This window comes from Neophocaena asiaeorientalis, unplaced genomic scaffold, assembly GCF_003031525.2.
Source record: "Neophocaena asiaeorientalis asiaeorientalis breed wild unplaced genomic scaffold, Neophocaena_asiaeorientalis_V1.1 scaffold78, whole genome shotgun sequence".
NCBI lineage: Eukaryota > Metazoa > Chordata > Mammalia > Artiodactyla > Phocoenidae > Neophocaena > Neophocaena asiaeorientalis.
In genome coordinates, this window is record NW_020175018.1 from 14,810,418 (window position 1) to 14,827,137 (window position 16,720).

General features: G+C 48.0%; 1 protein-coding gene across 1 annotated transcript in view; it reads left to right on the forward strand.

Annotated features, from left to right (window-relative positions):
• FUBP3 (far upstream element binding protein 3) overlaps positions 1-16,720 on the forward strand; it is a 49,647-nt gene that overhangs the window by 14,750 nt on the left and 18,177 nt on the right. Inside the window, exons 3-8 of the mRNA XM_024762218.1 lie at positions 7,954-7,987; positions 10,322-10,371; positions 10,746-10,817; positions 12,104-12,161; positions 14,294-14,456; positions 15,744-15,842. Coding sequence (XP_024617986.1) covers positions 7,954-7,987; positions 10,322-10,371; positions 10,746-10,817; positions 12,104-12,161; positions 14,294-14,456; positions 15,744-15,842 — 476 coding nt within the window. The remainder of the gene's footprint in view (positions 1-7,953; positions 7,988-10,321; positions 10,372-10,745; positions 10,818-12,103; positions 12,162-14,293; positions 14,457-15,743; positions 15,843-16,720) is intronic.

Consider the following 16,720-nt stretch of genomic DNA (forward strand, 5'->3'; position numbering starts at 1 on the left):
CTCTGGGTCAGGTCATTTTCACTGTCAGCGTCTTCCGTCTTGGCACCCACGCTTTCTCACGGTTTTTGAGGTGCGCCCTATGGATTCGAGAAGCTCCCTGCTGGTCTTGGTGTGACAGTGGTTCCATCCAGTACTTCCTTCATGCTTCTGCTGGAGCCCATCGAACCAGTTCCATCCCTCTGCTCTATGACTTGTGGCAGCTTCCGGTAACCAGGGGGGCCCAGCCCTTCCTAACCTGGCCTCCGCCTCCTGCCCTTCCAGTCTCGCTCCCCCGTTTTGCACTCTGCAGCGGCCTAGTCAGCTTTCTTCTCTTTGCTCTCCCAGAAGCACTCCCCCCATCCCAGCCCTTTACCTGACTGACTCCTGCTCACGCTCCGTCTCGGATGTGATGTGACTCCCTCCTGGCAACCTGTTCTCATCCTCACCTTTTGACTTTCTTCAGTGCCCCGCTCGCATGCCCCCTCAGGGTGCCCCCTCCCTTCTTTCGTTTCCTTCGTCCCCTTTACTCCTTCCTCCCTCCCTGTTCCCCCTCTTCCTCCCGTTCTCACATGCCCACCTCATCGGGAAATAATATATGGCACTCTGCTCTGAACTTCGACAGCAGTTCACTTGTCCCCTCCTTGGGGCGCATTTCATCTTCTTTATTCTGCAGGTGACGGGAACGTCACGTCCCTCTCCTACCAGATTCCACGTGCCGTGATCATAAAGACAGTTTATTTCCCTACCTACCTCATGCAGTGAATGAATAAATGCTTGATACCTGAGTTCTCCCTCTGTGTATCCTATGATAGCATTTAGGAAATTTTGTGAAAAGGAAGGTCCAAATTTAAGAGAATAGTATTAGCTAACTGATTTAGAAATGCAAGTTTAACTTTAATCTAAATCAGAAGTTGGCAGACTTTTTCTTAAAGGGCCACGTAGTAAATATTTTAGGCTTTCAGGCCGTATGGTCTCTGTCCCACCGACTCAGCTCTGCCATTGGCACTCGAAAGCAGCCTTAGACAGTACGTATACAAATGAGCATGGCTGTGTCCCAATAACTGGTTGTTTACAGAAGTGGAAAGCTGGCCCTCAGGCGTAGTTTGCCAACCTCTGATCTCAAATCAGCCTTGTCAAATGATTAACTCTAATACTTGCTTAATCGTCAGTTAGGAAGGTGTACAGAGGGTCCCCACTCCCCTAATTTCCTTAAACAAATCTCCTTGTCTCAGGTTCCACTCTGTCTTGACTGCTGGAGAAAACAAGTGGTTTCTACTATTTACGTAGAGCTGGTTGACAGATGGAAAAGGCACTCTTCCCATTGTCCCCGCCATATTCCGAGGGGCAATGAAAGCATCTTCTCCAGTTTTTTTTTTTACTCTGGGAGAGTTTTAGGTAATCACGTGCCCTTGAGCTTTTTTAGTTCAAACAGACCACACTCTCTTCCTGTCTAATCTGTAAAGAATGGCACCAAAATCAGAACTTGGGGTGAATAAAGCACCATTCCTGCCATTGCAAAGGGTCGGGGTTGGGGGGCGGGGAGTGTTATGCTAGTGACTTTGAAAATATGCCTGCCTTTTCTACCAGAGACTTACCTTTGATACTTACGTAATACCATCTTAGATTTACCACACTTTCTGGTCTTCTTGTGGAATGAAGGAAGGAGAATTTTTAGGGGGTACTACCAAATGAATGATTTACAGGAAGATCGGAATAGAATATCTCTATGGTCCTTTCCAAGTTTTATTTCAGCACTTGTGGCATAGGGCAAGGAGAAGGAGGAAAAAAGAGTGAGGAGGAAAGAACGTTTTAAATTCAGAGACTTTCAGAGACAGAAGGGGGATGAGAGGTGCCCGTGCTCGGGAGCGGCGAGGGCCAGTGTTCCTGCAGCTGCATGGCAGGGGCGTCCGTGCAGCTGCAGGCACGGAGCCTGCACCACCTCAGGCAGGATCCTGCAAGGGCCAGAGCCTCTGCTTTGGAAAGAGAGAAAAATGCATCTCAGAGATGCTCATGCTCTCCCTGTATGGAGGGTAATAATGATGCTGCAGGGGTGAAGAGCCCAGACTAAAACCCGGTCCCTGAGAGTTGGAGGGGGTGGGGGAAGATCTGCCTTTTACAAAGTAGGGAAAGTAAATCAGGGGTGTTGTCAAGCAGTAGTCTTCAAGCCGGGGTGCATGATGTCCTCCCAGGGTTAGGTGGGTGTGGACAGGTTCACGGGATCCTTCTCCAGCTCTTACACTTCTGTGCACCCTCTCCCCTAAAATGGATCTCTCTGAGAATTGTGTCTCTGCTGGGGATGCCACGTGGGCCTTCTCCCTTCCATGCCCCTTTTCACATCGCCCTTCTTTAGTTTATGGCGGTTTGTCACCAAGAGCGGTGAAATCCTCAAATGCCTCAAGAGGGGTGAGTCCAGGGTCCTGAGTGGGGAATCCCAAGATGATAAAAGCATGAGAGTCTTGGTAAGAAGATTTTGATTTTATCCAGGTAACAGCTCACGGCAGAGGCTCTTGCTGTCCCCTCCTCCCCTCCACCTGACCCGTCCGTTTTAGGATTATGATTCAGAAGTGAGTTGTCGTCACGTGAGTGCATATTAACACGTGTGAGTTGGAAAAGGGAAGTGAGTGTTTTTCCTGGTAGAGTACGATCTGACTGGTTGGTTTGACAGTTGGCTTAGCCAAGTAGATGAAATCGTAGACATCTTCCATGAAAATAAGTGAGCTAAATCTGCAGTATCAGTGTTGCAGCAGAGATAGAACTGAAGCCACGTACAATACCTGATGTATTATTTGCACCCATTAACCTAGGAAAATAACTTAATTGTCAAATCAAAAGGGTTTCATAGTTTTTCAGAATTCTCTTAGGGAATATATGACCCAGAGTGGTTCTTGACCCTGGCTGTATGTGAAAACCACCTGATTAGCTTTTTTTTTTAAATTTTATTTATTTTTTATTTTTATTTTTGGCTGTGTTGGGTCTTCATGGCTACGTGTGGGCTTTCTCTGGTTGCGGCGAGCGGGGGCTACTCTTCGTTGCGGTGCGCGGGCTTCTCATTGCGGTGGCTTCTCTTGTGGAGCGCGGGCTCTAGGTGCGTGGGCTTCAGTGGTTGTGGCACGCGGGATTTGGAGCACAGGCTCAGTAGTTGTGGCGCACGGGTTTAGTTGCTCCACGGCATGTGGGATCTTCTTGGACCAGGGCTCAAACCTGTGTCCACTGCCTTGGCAGGCGGATTCTTAACCACTGCACCACCAGGGAAGCCCCCTGATGAGCTTTTTGCAAAACTAAATATGCACTTACCATTCAGGCCACGGTTACACTCCTGGGCATTATCCCCAAGAAAAGAAAACTTGTGTTAACACAAAAACTTGCCCACACATCTTCATAGCAGCTTTATTCATAATAGCCCCAAACTGAAGCCCAGATGTCCTTCAACAGGTGACTGGTTAACAACCTGGTACCTCCATGGTCTCCATGGAATACCACTCAGCAATATAAAGGAACAGACTGTTGATACCTGCAGCCACCTGGATGGATCCCTAGGAAATTACGCTGCGTGAAAAAAGCCAACCCCAAAAGGTTACATACTGTATGGTCCCACTTATATGACATTTTTGGAACGGAAAATAGATTAGTGATCACCAGGGTTTAGAGATGGAGTGGTGGGAGGGCCCGTACAGAATAAGAAGAGGCCGGAAGGAGCCCTGGAGCCTGAACTCCTTATTGTAGAGGTGTCTGGAGAAGTGGTTTGACCAAGGGCGGGTACCTGATAAGTGGCAGAAGGAAGACTTGAAACTGGGTCCCTGTCTCATATGCTGTAATAGGGAATGCTTGAGAATGGAGACTTCAGAGTCTGAGTTCGGGGTTTGAATCCCAGCTCTGCGTGTTATTAGCTGTGTGGCTTTGGGCAGCTTGCTTCACTTCTCTAAGTCTGTTTCCTCGCCTGTAAAATGGAGATAATATTTACCTCATGAAATTATCATCAGGATTGTAAGAAGTGATTTTCACACTTTTAAAATACTACTTACAATGTAAGAAATACTCATATCTCCATCAGAACTAGTTACTACACACATACTAAAATCACATGTGTAATTGAAATTAAAACTTTATGAAATACATACCCTTAGTATCCATGGTCCCTTCAGTTTTCTATTTCATTTTTTAATAAAGCTGGTCATGACCCCCTAAATTGATTTCATAACCGCTGGATGAAATGAAAACAAGGCATAGTGCTGTAAATGAGTATCATACCCTTTATTTTTCCTCTTAATTTTTCTCCCGAGACCCTTGGGTGGGCACTGGAACTGGGGAGGGGTGCAGGCGGGGTTCCTAACACCTCTGCGCTCCTGGAGACCAGGGTAGGTTGCTGCTTTCCCCATGAGACTCTCACCTTGAAGGCAAAGATGACCTCGTTCACCATTTCACGCCCAGGACCCGGCACAGTGCCCAGCGCCTGAAAGGCGTGACGGTTCAGAGGTCACGTGGGCACGGGCACTCGCTCACCTGTGCCCTTTTCTGAGGGCTCGGGTGTGATCGCGCCTCCATCGGTCAAATGGGACGGGTAGTGACAGCATCTGCCTCGCAGGCTCTTGTGGGACTAAGTGGGTTCTTGCATGTGAGGCACCTAGAGGAGCGCCCTTTGAAGCTAGTGGTGGTCGTCTTCCACTCGCAGAGCGTGTCAACTGCAAGTGGAAGTGACACTATTGAGATAAACTTGGATTTACTCTCACCTTTAAAAAATAATAATTTGCCAAATGAGTTAGAGATTATGTGTCTAGGGACTTAGAGCTGAACTTAGTGTGTCAATTTGTTGTGACTCTGGGATGGGGGTTGCTGCCTTAGAACACAGGAAGCCTTCGTACTGTCCTTGGCAGAAAAGCTTTTTTAAAATGCCTTGGAAACTGCAGATGTCCCTGCAGCTGACTGCAAGTCTCACTGACCTTAACCGGGGCTTGGAAAGGCTTCGGTCAGAGTCGAGGAGACTGGAATCCAAGCACGGGCGCAGAAGGGTTGTGTTCAGAGGCTGAAGAGGAAGGTTTGGTTTATTGCTTTGTTCTGCTGGTCACGGGTCACATAAGAACTGCCGGCACTTCCTCTCCGGACCTACCTGCTCACCTGCCGCAGGTCTGCTCTGTGCATCCCAGGTCTTGTCTGCACTGGGATGACGGATGCTTTGGTCCTTTGAGCTTTTTTGAAGGGGAGTGGGAGGGGGTAACCGTTAAGATTGTTGTGTATTATAAAGCTGGGTGTGTTCCCCAGTGATATTTTGATAGCATTTCTTTGGGGGGAAGAAAATGGAGACTTTTTTCCTCCTCACTAATGGGGAAAAAATGTGTCCAGTGCCTTATTTTTTTCAAAGATCATGCTTGAAACTGGCAGAGGGTTACTTTTCAGAAAGGATTCCTCATATTGTAGCGTGAATATTTTCTCTAGGAAGCTCATCTTCCCATCGCCCGGGCGGCCTTCCATTACATAGCGCGCAGGATACATGAGAACCACACCTGTGCGTGTTTGCGCCGAGGGGAACTTCGGAGGCAGGCTGAACCGTGGTCGACCAGCAGGCGCCAGTAACAGGAAACAGGACTGATTTTATTCAGCACTTTTCCTTTTTTACAGTAAATGACGGTAGTTACCATAAATTGAGCTTGATAGGCGTTGCCATTGCCTCCCTCGCCTGACCCTTTTCATCCTGAAGACGCAGAGAAGGCCCCTATTCGTGGAGTCGGACGTTAGCGGTTTGCTGTAGGAGTGCCCAGTGCCCCTCATCTAACTGCTGGTTTTCATTTTTAGGCATCAAATGGGAATGTTTCCGAAGGGAATGAAACTTTAAATGGCGTTGCAGCCTCAGGCTACAGCGTTTGCATGGAGGAGGGAGACGATTTGCCCTCTTAAGAGTCCACCGACTCAAAGAGTTGGATCTGGATTTGAATTCGATTTCATTCTTCGGTGCTGTGTATGGCTCTCAGCAGTCCGTCTATTTGTGGGATAGTGGTGTGTGCACTTTTATTTTCGATCTCTGTAGGCACCTCCACTTGGCAGCAAAGCAGTTGGCTGTCAGAAATGATACGGTGTGCATGACACCCGTCACACGTACTTTGCCAACAGAAAGGAATTTCGTTTTTTGGATGAGCACAAAATTTCAAATGGCTTTTGACCATGAGTCCTCTGAATGTTCTTGTGAATCTCATGAAGTTCTTTATGGTAGTGTAGCCCTTGACTGTGTTTCTGCGGCTTTTCTGGCTGAAATATCAGAAAATCATCAGCCCTTTGACACCTCTTACCAAACAGCACAGGAGGCCGGGAGCCAAGGTCCCGCCACGTTGCCGCGTTTGAGGACTGGGCACCTCTCCTCTGTGTTTGCATCATTTCAGGACATTTTAGTTCGTCTGTCTTCCCTGGATTCTTTACCCCTAAGAGAAGAATTCTGACAGTAAGCAGGGAAGCTGAGCTTGACCCTTAAATAGGAACACAGGGCCAGCCACACTCAGCAGCCCTCTGTCGTGGACCTTCTCCTTCAGTGTGTTGTTTTCATACCCACTGCCCTAAGTGTGGGCGTCCCCTCTCACAATGTCCACTTTTCACGTGGAATGGGAATCATGAACACTGCCTATCCCAGGTGAGGGCGTTTGTCATTTTCAAACTGGAAATGCAAAAAGAAAATTTTAAGATTCAGTAAAAAACAATTCTGTTATCCCTGAGATAAGCAGGTTAATAGTACGTAATGTCAATATTTTGGCTGTAGACCATTATGTTGCTGTTGATCTGGGAGAAATACGGTATTGATCCAGTAGCTTCGTGTACTTTTTGCTAGCATGCTTCTCCGTGCTTTTTATTCTTCTTTTAAAACATCATGATCTGGTTTCTTTCCCTTCGTCGTTTTATGACCAGCTCCTCCCCGGTCAGAGAATGACAGGGTTAAGTTCAAGCAGAAAGAAGAGCTATATTGGAGACCTAGATTTCGGATGTCAAACCATTTCAGTCTTTGTTCTGAGGTTGATGTAATTGATCCTTCCCCACTTATCGCATATCTGTCCTTCTTATAACTTTCCCCAGAGACATATTTTTGAATGCTCTTGTTAGCATATTGTAAGATTCATTCAATTCCTTATAAGACGGTTAGGATTGATACTTTTTTGTTGTCTGCTGACGGTGTTTTCCTGGGCTGCATTTTCCAAAAGGGAAACACCACAGAATCATTTTTTGCTGATGGCTGGTGGAGACACTCATCGATAGCTGAAAGAGGAGAAACGAACAAAAAGCATAGATAAAATGGTGTTGTGGGGATATGATTGCAGAGTTGGTTTTCATCATTAGAGCCTGTTGGGCACCGTTGTCTCTGTGAAATGGGCTTGAAAGGCGGTTGCTGACTCTTAGTGTCCGCTGCATACAGACGGCGGTGCTGGCTCAGCGAAAAGGCCCGGGGAGGGAGGAGGCCAGATCCTCTCCTTGAGATGTTCATGCTCTTGAGAGGGTAGGGAGAGCGGAGGGGGAGCCCCGTGGCATGGCCGGCGGGAACATATGTACACCTTCTCAGTGACTGCAGCTGCCACGGAGCAGTCTTTAACAATGCTTCCGAGCTAGGAGGTTAAATCTTCTCATTTGTTTTCAAAAGAGAAAGAAGGGACCCTCGCCATCTTTACATTGAGTTTGGATCCCAAGCAGGAGGGAGGTAGGAGAGAGGGATTTAGGCGAGCAGGATTTTCTCCCAGGCCTCTCAGCATGTGGACACACAGATCAATTTCTTATCCTGCGTTCAGCTGGACACTGGGTTAGAGACTGTGTTGATCACAACGTCCCCTCCTGTTTCATATCATATAACACATTCATTTCAGCCACTGAGCCTAAATTACTGTTTGCTTTCTTTCTGCCTTTCTTTTTCTTCCCCCACCCCCGAAATGGTAAGAACTCGTGTAAGGATGAAGTTAGTTTATCCGTGCTAATGCTTTGATTTTTCTTTTCTCTTTCTCTTTGCCACAGTAGGTAACCAGTTAGGGGCCTTGGTACATCAAAGGTAAGCAGTGGGTTATGTTTTATTATTTATTGATCATTTCTAATTGTTTATTGATCCACCATCTGTACTAGAGTGTTAGAAAGTCAGAGGTTGAGAGTGTGAAAAAACATGGGCTAGATCTCCTTAAGACTCAACTTTTTTTGTAGTCCTTCCCAAGACAGTGTAAGCTGAAAGGATAAACTAATACAAGGTATTAAAAAGCAGCCGTTATCCTCTGTAAACTCAGAAGACTTCTGGGATGTTGGCGCTGCTCTTTCTGCCCACATACGTTGAGTTTAAAAGTAGAGAATGTGAGAATTGTCCTCCTGGCTGGATGGTTTTCCCAGCATTTGTTTTATGGACCCTGACCTCTTCGCTTGAGCAAAGCTGTGCTGAAGAAGTGTGACTTGCTGGGCTTTCACAAGATGGAGCTTTTGTTGCTCCAGTCATCACGGTCTGGGAGGTGGGAGCCCGGTCCCCCCACTGTAGTGAGAGGCCTCGCGGCGGAACCTTGGATGGCTGCCCGGTTGACTCCCTTCCTTAGTTTCCCCTCACAGAGTTCCCTTAAACACTGAGGATTTAGAGAGAGACAAAGACCTCTGGGCTTTAAAAAGACCAGTCTGTAAGATGGAATATTTGTGGTCACAATGTTGTCATTCAAAAAAGGATAAAATATACAGGAAGGCTTCTCTTCCCTAAGGGGTGAAATTTTATGCTGTGTATTTGTTACTGTAACATGTTATCCTTAACCTTCACCAGCAATGATACAGTTGTATCCTCTTGTGTTCTATGCAAATGTTTAGGAGTTTCTAGAAATCACCAGGCATCAGATAACCAAAAGATCTATTCTGGGGTTTTTTAGTTATTGTTTCTTTGTTTGCTTTGTTTTTTAATGAATTGAAATATAGTCGTTGAAATGAGGTTGTGTCAGTATCAAATGTAACTTTCCTATAAAGCCATAGTTAATCAGGATTTTACTTTCCAAAATGTTTGTACTTTGTGCGTTAGACCAGTTTCAGCCTTGCATTTAGAATAGAGCTTTGTCTTCCAGGAAGCCCAAAGCAGTTTATCCTAATACGTTTTTTCCTCAAAGAGTGTCTGCTGAAATTGTTCCTGCGGGCTGAGGAACTGCCTGAGTTTTGAGTTGTGCTGGTGTTGAACCCCTTCTAGGAAGTTCCGCAGCACTGTTTCCTGAGAGCAGACAGCTTGTGCTGTGTGTGAGCAGCAGCCTGGTGGCTACACATACAGGAGCACTGTCACCCTTCACCACCATCAGGAAACATCCCACCAGGGACCCCCGTCTATTGTACGACGTACTGTTAGGCCAGCCGAGCCTTGGCATTAACAGCCACACTCTTACTGATTAGGAAGCCGGGAATTGCCTGATTTCGGTGTGAATTTGGGTATCCCAAGAGGTGGAGGTAATCCCTGTGCACATGTAGTCTGAGGGTGTTTGCTCACGTCAGAGTGATTCAGTGGCGGTGCTATTTATGATACTGCGTTTCTTCTAAGTGCTGCACTTTCCCTGAAAACATGCACTTACTCATTGCTTTCCATGATGGGTAAAAGTCCAGCTGTGTGAGAGATGTTTAAAAATGCCTACCTTTTTTTTTTTAAAGAAAAATCTACTTGCATGTAGCTTCCTCCTAAGGTAAATGTTTAGATTTAATTGCTTTCTGGGGTGTTGGGCAAATTGGATATTGTCCACAATGCACTATACAGCAAATTTGAAGATGTGTTTGAAAGAGCCAATAGTCGTTTGTCTGTTCGTTTTTCTTAAAAAAAAGCACATAATGGATGGGGTAGCATTTAGCAGAAGTACGTTGCCAAGTAAGCAAGGTAATTATTCTGTACTGGTCAGCACTGGTTAGGCCTTGGTTGGATACCGGTTCCATTTGGGACGTCTCACACTAAAAGGCAGATAAATTAGAGGGAGGCCAGAAAGCAATAAAAAGATTGGGAAAAGTTGTCCCTCTTCATCTAGGGAGACTTGAATAGAAGTCTAAAACACTCCCCACTCCCCAGAGGATCTTCAGGTGTTCAGCAATACTGAGGGTAGCTGTAGGAAGAAAGGGCAGTGGTTAGTGCAGTTAGTTGATGGTTTAATGAAAAAAACAGAGATTTCCTCCTCTGACACAAGGAAAGGGGAGGCTTGGATCTTTTCAAGGAGTGATGGACCAAAGGGTTCATTAGATGACAGTCTTTGTGGATGGTTGTGGGCTTGTTAGCCAAATTGGCATGATTTCTTTTAAGCCTTTATCTTCTAACATTGCCAATATGGGAAATTCGGGGAACCTAAAATGACTGCAGAATTCTTTATTCTGTGTATTTTTCCAAAATGTTCTTTGTTTTTAGGGCAGTAATAACAGAAGAATTCAAAGTGCCTGATAAAATGGTTGGATTTAGTAAGTATCCACATTATCTACTTTTTCCCTCATTTCTGTTCCTTATTTTCATTTTAATCTCTCAGTGGGAGTGTCACCCGTGGTAGAATGCCCCGCACATCATGTTTTCTAGAGCCCCGGAGCACTGCAGGACTCTCCAGGCTGAGGGGGAGACCGGAAGTTTGGGCCCTGGGTCCCCCGCCCTCCCCCACTTCAGCTAGAGAATCCCATGTCGTCGGCTGTGTTTCACATGCAATTCCTGTGGGCTCGCTGAGGCCAACCTGATTTGTTGTGCTGTGAGCCAAGTGTGAATGTTTGCTGAATTAATTGTCACCCGTGTGTGGTTAAATATGGAATGAAGGGGGCATGTTCTCACCCTGTTTAATTTGTTTCAGTTATCGGCCGGGGAGGTGAGCAGATTTCACGGATTCAAGCAGAATCTGGTTGCAGAATTCAGATTGCCTCGGGTAAGGGCTACTTATGTTTTCATAGATCTCAGTTTGGTAGAAATCAGTCTTTTTTTTACAGAGTTTTTCATATTTAGTACCTTTGCTTGTTGCTTAGAAGTTTAGGGGCTTGGGTAAGTATATGTGATTGCTGTTTTCCTTGCACTCTTGGAGCTGACCTCCAGGCTGAGAACCAGAAAGACCAGAGCCGAAGTGGGCCCAGAGATGATGCTGCCCGTCTGGCCTCTGGGGAGACCCTCTGCAGCTCTGGGCCCGGTGTGGCCCCTCCCAAACACCTGCTGGTCTAGGACCTCTGTTTTCTGCACCAGAATGTTATGCCAGACATAGTGGGACCTGGATGAGCCCTGGGGCTCTGGGCTCATGCCTGGGGACTGCTCGCCGGCTCCCCTGGATTAGACCGTCCCTGCCCTTTGTGGAAAGAGGCCATCTGAAGGTTCTGGCTAAATTAGCACATGTTAGACACGGCTCAGGACCTTTCCCAGCCTGGTGCATTTTGACCATGTGATATGGAGAGAGACAGACTGAGGAAGAAGATTTTTTACTTCCGTTTCTAAGTTTCATCATCTGAGTCTGACCTCTTTCCACAGCAGAGGATGGGATTTGGAGGACATTCGACCACAGAAATGTTTGTCATTTTGAAAGATACTTAGTGCAGTGTCTTGAGAGCAGTTACTGCTGTTAGCTATTTCTCTTTAATTTTTTTTGAATATGAGTTTTCAGAGGCAGTTGTTTTTAGGAACAAAATAAAGCGTCGTGTGCGGTGTTGGAAAGTAAGATTTTTTTCCTCTCTTGTCAAATGGCCTGGAACCAGTTCCACGTGGGTGTCACTGTTCTCTTGAAGTGTTCATGCAGTTACTGGTCATGACTCTGATGTGCATGCCGTTAAGTTCCTTACGAGTGTGCCTCAGAGCCGCAGACAGATAACCATTAAACTACACTGCAAATGGACAAACTGAGGGGCAGCGGGTTAAGTGACTGTGGCACTTACTAGCACGCAAGCGGGTCAGATGTGAAGCTGAGGCTGGTAATCAGGACCAACTCAGAGACCTCTGCTGAGTCCTCCCAGCTTCCCCTGCAGGGTTTGTTTTCATTTGGAGAATCTAGGGTGGAGCTACCAGCTTGATATTCTCTCCACAAGTGGAAGCAAGCTGTCTTTTTCTGGGAGCCGGGCCTTCTGTGGGGCTGGTTTAGGAACCAGCCCAGAGAGACAGTCTGTACACAGAGGCGAAGGTGCACGGTTGCCTGATGCCCACCAACACACCTCATCTTCTTGATTCTTCTTATAGAGAGTTCTGGGATTCCAGAGAGGCCCTGTGTACTTACCGGAACCCCAGAAAGTATTGAGTAAGTTTATTTTATTTACTTTTTCCTTTCACTCTTCTTCCTCCTTCCCCAGATGGGGAGAAATGGAAGGGCAGAATTGTTACTGAACACTGTCGATCTGTGCGGCAACCTGGCCACGAAAGCAGGTGCTTCCTTAGAGAAGGATCTGGGAGGTTGCCACGCCAGGGGAGTTGTTCTGTTACCTTAAACACATAAGGTATCACCTTTTTTTCAAACCCCACAGAATTTCTCACAGCTGTCATAACATCTGCTTCATAAACCAGGTCCTCGAGAGTGTACTTTCACCCTGCCTGAATGCTCTCATTAACTCGCTTCTTCCGTGTTAATGTCTCCTTCACCTGAGCAGGTCTGGATCAGTAAGCCTCTCACTCTGTGAAGCACTGAGAATCCTGGCATCAGGTCTCTTGCCTGGGGCTGATCCCGTTGCCCTTCTGATACTGGTGAACCAGATGAATCTACTCTTTGTGGCCATTGCTCCACTCAGAGGGCTATATGGACCGGCCAGAGGCTGTTTGGACTTTTGGGGCCCTTACTGCAGCCTTAAGACTAGCACTGCTCTTCTGGTGCACGCATGCTTGGAGCCTTGTACCAGATGCAGGCCTTGTAAATCCAAAAAGCCCCTGGGGAAAGGGGAGGTACTAACTTAGAGTCTGCTCTCCTTCCTCTTTCAGTCTACCGAGTAGCGTTGCATTTGGGGACAGGGGTGCTGAGATTATGTCTGGCTCAGTAGGTAGGGCTGTTTTATTGTTTCCATTTCTCAGGGAGTCTAGATGAGTTTAGATTTTCTTGTTCTGCTGTAACATTGCAAGCAGTGACCCAGAATAAATATCACTGGCAGGTGTGCATTATAGGGCGAGCAGGATGCTTTTGCTGGAGTCAAGGCACTTTTCTTCCAACACAGGTTAACCTAGTACACAAGCAAAATATTAAAAAGCTGCTGTAACTGAGAAGAAACACAAAGGCTCAAGACTGCAGAAGGCAGCATCTATTTCCTGCCATTCGCTTCTTTCTTCCTGCCCTTCTAAACATTCCTGCTTCCTCTTCTACCCAAGCGGTGGCGGCAATGGGATTGTAACTTTAGGAGGAAACAGTTTTTTCTTCAGCGCGCAGTATAGCCAGCCTGTTTAGTGCTGAATTTTTCCCTATTAAAAGAACCACAAGGGCTTCCCTGGTGGCGCAGTGGTTGAGAGTCCGCCTGCCGATGCAAGGGACACGGGTTCGTGCCCAGGTCCGGGAGGATCCCACATGCCACGGAGCAGCTGGGCCCGTGAGCCATGGCCGCTGAGCCTGCGCGAAGAACCACAAAATAGATTGTACGTGGTGATTTAAAGAATAAATACTGCAAATAAGAGCCAGGGGAAATTCTGGTGCAGAAAAGGCAATTGGCCCAACAGATGACCTCGGTAGGCTGGGTGGTTCTGTTCCAGCATTGCCATTGCCCTCCCCAGTCTCCAGGTGAATCGGCATAAAATCCCATGGGAAATGCAGGCTCTTGACAGTCTGACATGGAAAGCACAAAGCAGGTGTATATGACTGTACAGCTGCACCTGCCTCCTTTTTTCCCCACCCCTTGAAACCAAACTGGTGATTTGTAGCCGTAGCTTAGAAGTCATCGAGCAGTCTGTTTTGGTTATGGAGAAGAAATTCGGAGTTTGAGAATTCAAATGATGATTACTAACCCTTGCTTTCTCTCTTCCCGTCTTTCTCATTGCTTTCTCTCCTGCTCTTGTTTAACAAGTATCTGTTGAGCGTATGCTCTGTGAGAGGGGTTATGCTGGATCGGGGAGCAGCGAGAGGGGCAGGGGGTCAAAGGTAGACACCTGCCACCAGAGCAGCTGACATTCGAATCGGAGACAGGCGTGTCTGTGGCGTGCACGCGAGACACAAGCGCAAGCAGAGGGCACACGAGGAGGGGCTGTGTTGGAACGTTGCTGTTGTGGTGTTGCTTTTAAATTCCAGCCCAGTAGCGTGGCGGATGGCAGAGACCTCCTGGGTTGTGAGGGCAGGAGCTGGAGCTGGATGGAGGGCTGCCTTGACTCCTTCGCGTGTTCCCCCGGTGCTGTTTCCCCTTCCTGGGCGCCTAGAGCATTCATTTAATGCTGGCTCTCTTGTGGTTCTTTTCCCTCCCAAAGACAAGCTAAACGGCTCCTGGGACAGATTGTGGACCGCTGTCGGAATGGACCTGGCTTTCATAATGACATAGACGGCAACAGCACGATCCAGGAGATTCTCATCCCTGCGTCTAAAGTGGGGCTGGTCATCGGCAAGGGAGGGGAGACAATAAAGCAGTTGCAGGTGCGTGAGCCCTTGGCAGAGCAGCGCTCGACAGCCCTCATCCTCCTCCATCTTCCCGGGTTGGAAGGTTCTGTGCGGCTTTGGCGTGTCCGAGCTGGGCTGGCTGTGCACCACGGTGCAGAGCTCCCCTTGAAACCTCTGCCCGAGTGCCTCTGCGGATCTGAACGTTTTCTGTGGCCAGGCTCGATGCCAGCTGTGACGCCGAGGCCTGGGGTCCCCGTGAACTGGCAGCAGCCACTGTGGCGATGAAGCCCTGTCAGGACTCTCAGATAAAAATCCTGTGTCCAGAGCCAGGGCCCTGAGCCAGGAGCACTCTTGCCCGTTAGTGGTGAGATCGGAGTTACGCTCATGTACTTTTCTAAGGCTCAGGGTCCTCGTCTGTAAGAGCAGGGAGGTGCCGGCCTCGCTGTTGTAATGAGCTAAAATAATACCCATTATTGTGATTTACATGAGACCCTTAGTGCAGAGCCTGCCACTGAGTAAATGCTCCGTGAACGTTTGCTGCTCTGAGCTCCAGAATCCCTCACGTGAGACACTTGGGCCAAACGTGTTGTAGAATTTAATACCCCCAGCAAGTTTTGGGGCTGCATCCCGTAACCAAGTGCAGGTTTTCATGGCTAAACCTAACAGTCACACTCCGTGAGAGGAGGGCTGGAAGTACGCTCACGTGAGTTCAGGTTAGTTTTGCTGCCAGATTTAGTTCGGAGCAAACTCTTCTTTCCGAGCTCTGGGCTTTCAAAGTTGCGGGTCGGAGTTGTGGCCTGCCTGTGTGCTCTCATATAGATAGCCCAGTCCTTGGATGTGGAAGGCGTTCTACCGTGGACTCTTAAGAGTTCAGACTTTATAGAGTCCCAGAATCCAAATTTTGGTGCCGCGCTCATCGGCTCTGGAGCCTTCAGCTTACTCAGAGCTCTCCTCTGTGAGGTCGGGAAGTGGCGGCCCTTCCCTCCCATTGCTGTGCGTGAGCTCTGACCACGTGACGTTAAATAGATTGTCTAGCTCGGTGCCTAGCACTTTGTAAAAGTAGCTCATTCATATTTAGATATTCCAGGAACCAGAAAGGGAGGAGAGTTTTGGGAAACGGTTTTCTCTGTCAGGCTTGGACGCCCTCAAGCACGGCGTGTACCTCAGCATTCTCGGAGGCCAGCCTCACGGGCCGGATCAGAGAGCAGTGCCTTTGCTAGTGGGGCATGTCTCGCTGTAGACACGAGCCGACCCGTGCAGCTGTGCCATCCTGCGTGCCTCTTGCTGACGGTGAGGGCTGTACCGGTGTGTGTGCCCTCACAGGAGCGGGCAGGCGTGAAGATGGTCATGATCCAGGACGGCCCGTTGCCCACGGGAGCGGACAAGCCTCTGCGTATCACCGGAGACCCATTTAAAGTACAGGTAGGAGAGAAACCGTGGGTCAGGCAGGTCCTGGGTGTGGTGGTATCACTTGGTAGTACTTGTAGAGCTTTTATGTCATTCAAGAAATTATAAAACTGGGTGGGTGTTCCTTGAGCTGTCTTCCCAAACCAAGTTTGATGGTGCAAAGAATGGGGCTGTGCTGGCCAGTACCGGAGCTGCTGGCCTCGTGGCTGTTGGAATTTGTTCAGATTAAGTAAAAAGTGAGTTCCTTATTTATACTGGCCATGTTTCAGCGCTCAGAGTGCTCAGAGCACACGTGGATGGTGGCTGCCGTCAGGGCAGCCCACGTACAGAACTTGTCCGTAAACGCAGAAGGTTTTGTTGGCTGGCACAGCTCTGATCAGATGCAGTTTTCAAGGTGCAGCTGTGGTCAGCTCAGATGAAGGCTCCCTCTGGCTTTTATTTGTTTGTTCTCTCAACCCATTTTCACAAGATCACTGGCTGAGGTGGGAGGTGACCGAAGGTGCCAGTACCACACAAGGCACTTGTGTGCCCTCGTAGCAAGCGTCCTGTGTGCCTCAGAGGACAACCGCAGGTGCTGAAAGCAGGGGCTTAGGTCTAAATCACCCAGGTGCTCCATCTTCCAGCACCTGGGCTATTAGCAGGAATGTGTGTGCACTGTGGGTGTGGGAGTGTGTCTGTCCCCGTGAGACACGAACGCTCTTTTTTCTGCCTGCTGCAGCCTGCCTGACCTTCGCTGCATTTAGAGTAGCTCCAGAGCGACACACCTTGGTGAGCCAGCCCGTCAGCGACAGCTGTCCCTCTGCAGGGGCTTTGGGGCTTTGATCCAGCAGAGGTTACCAGTCTCTGGCAAAAGAATTCCCGTAGTTCTTTTTTTTTTTTTTTTTTTTTTTTTT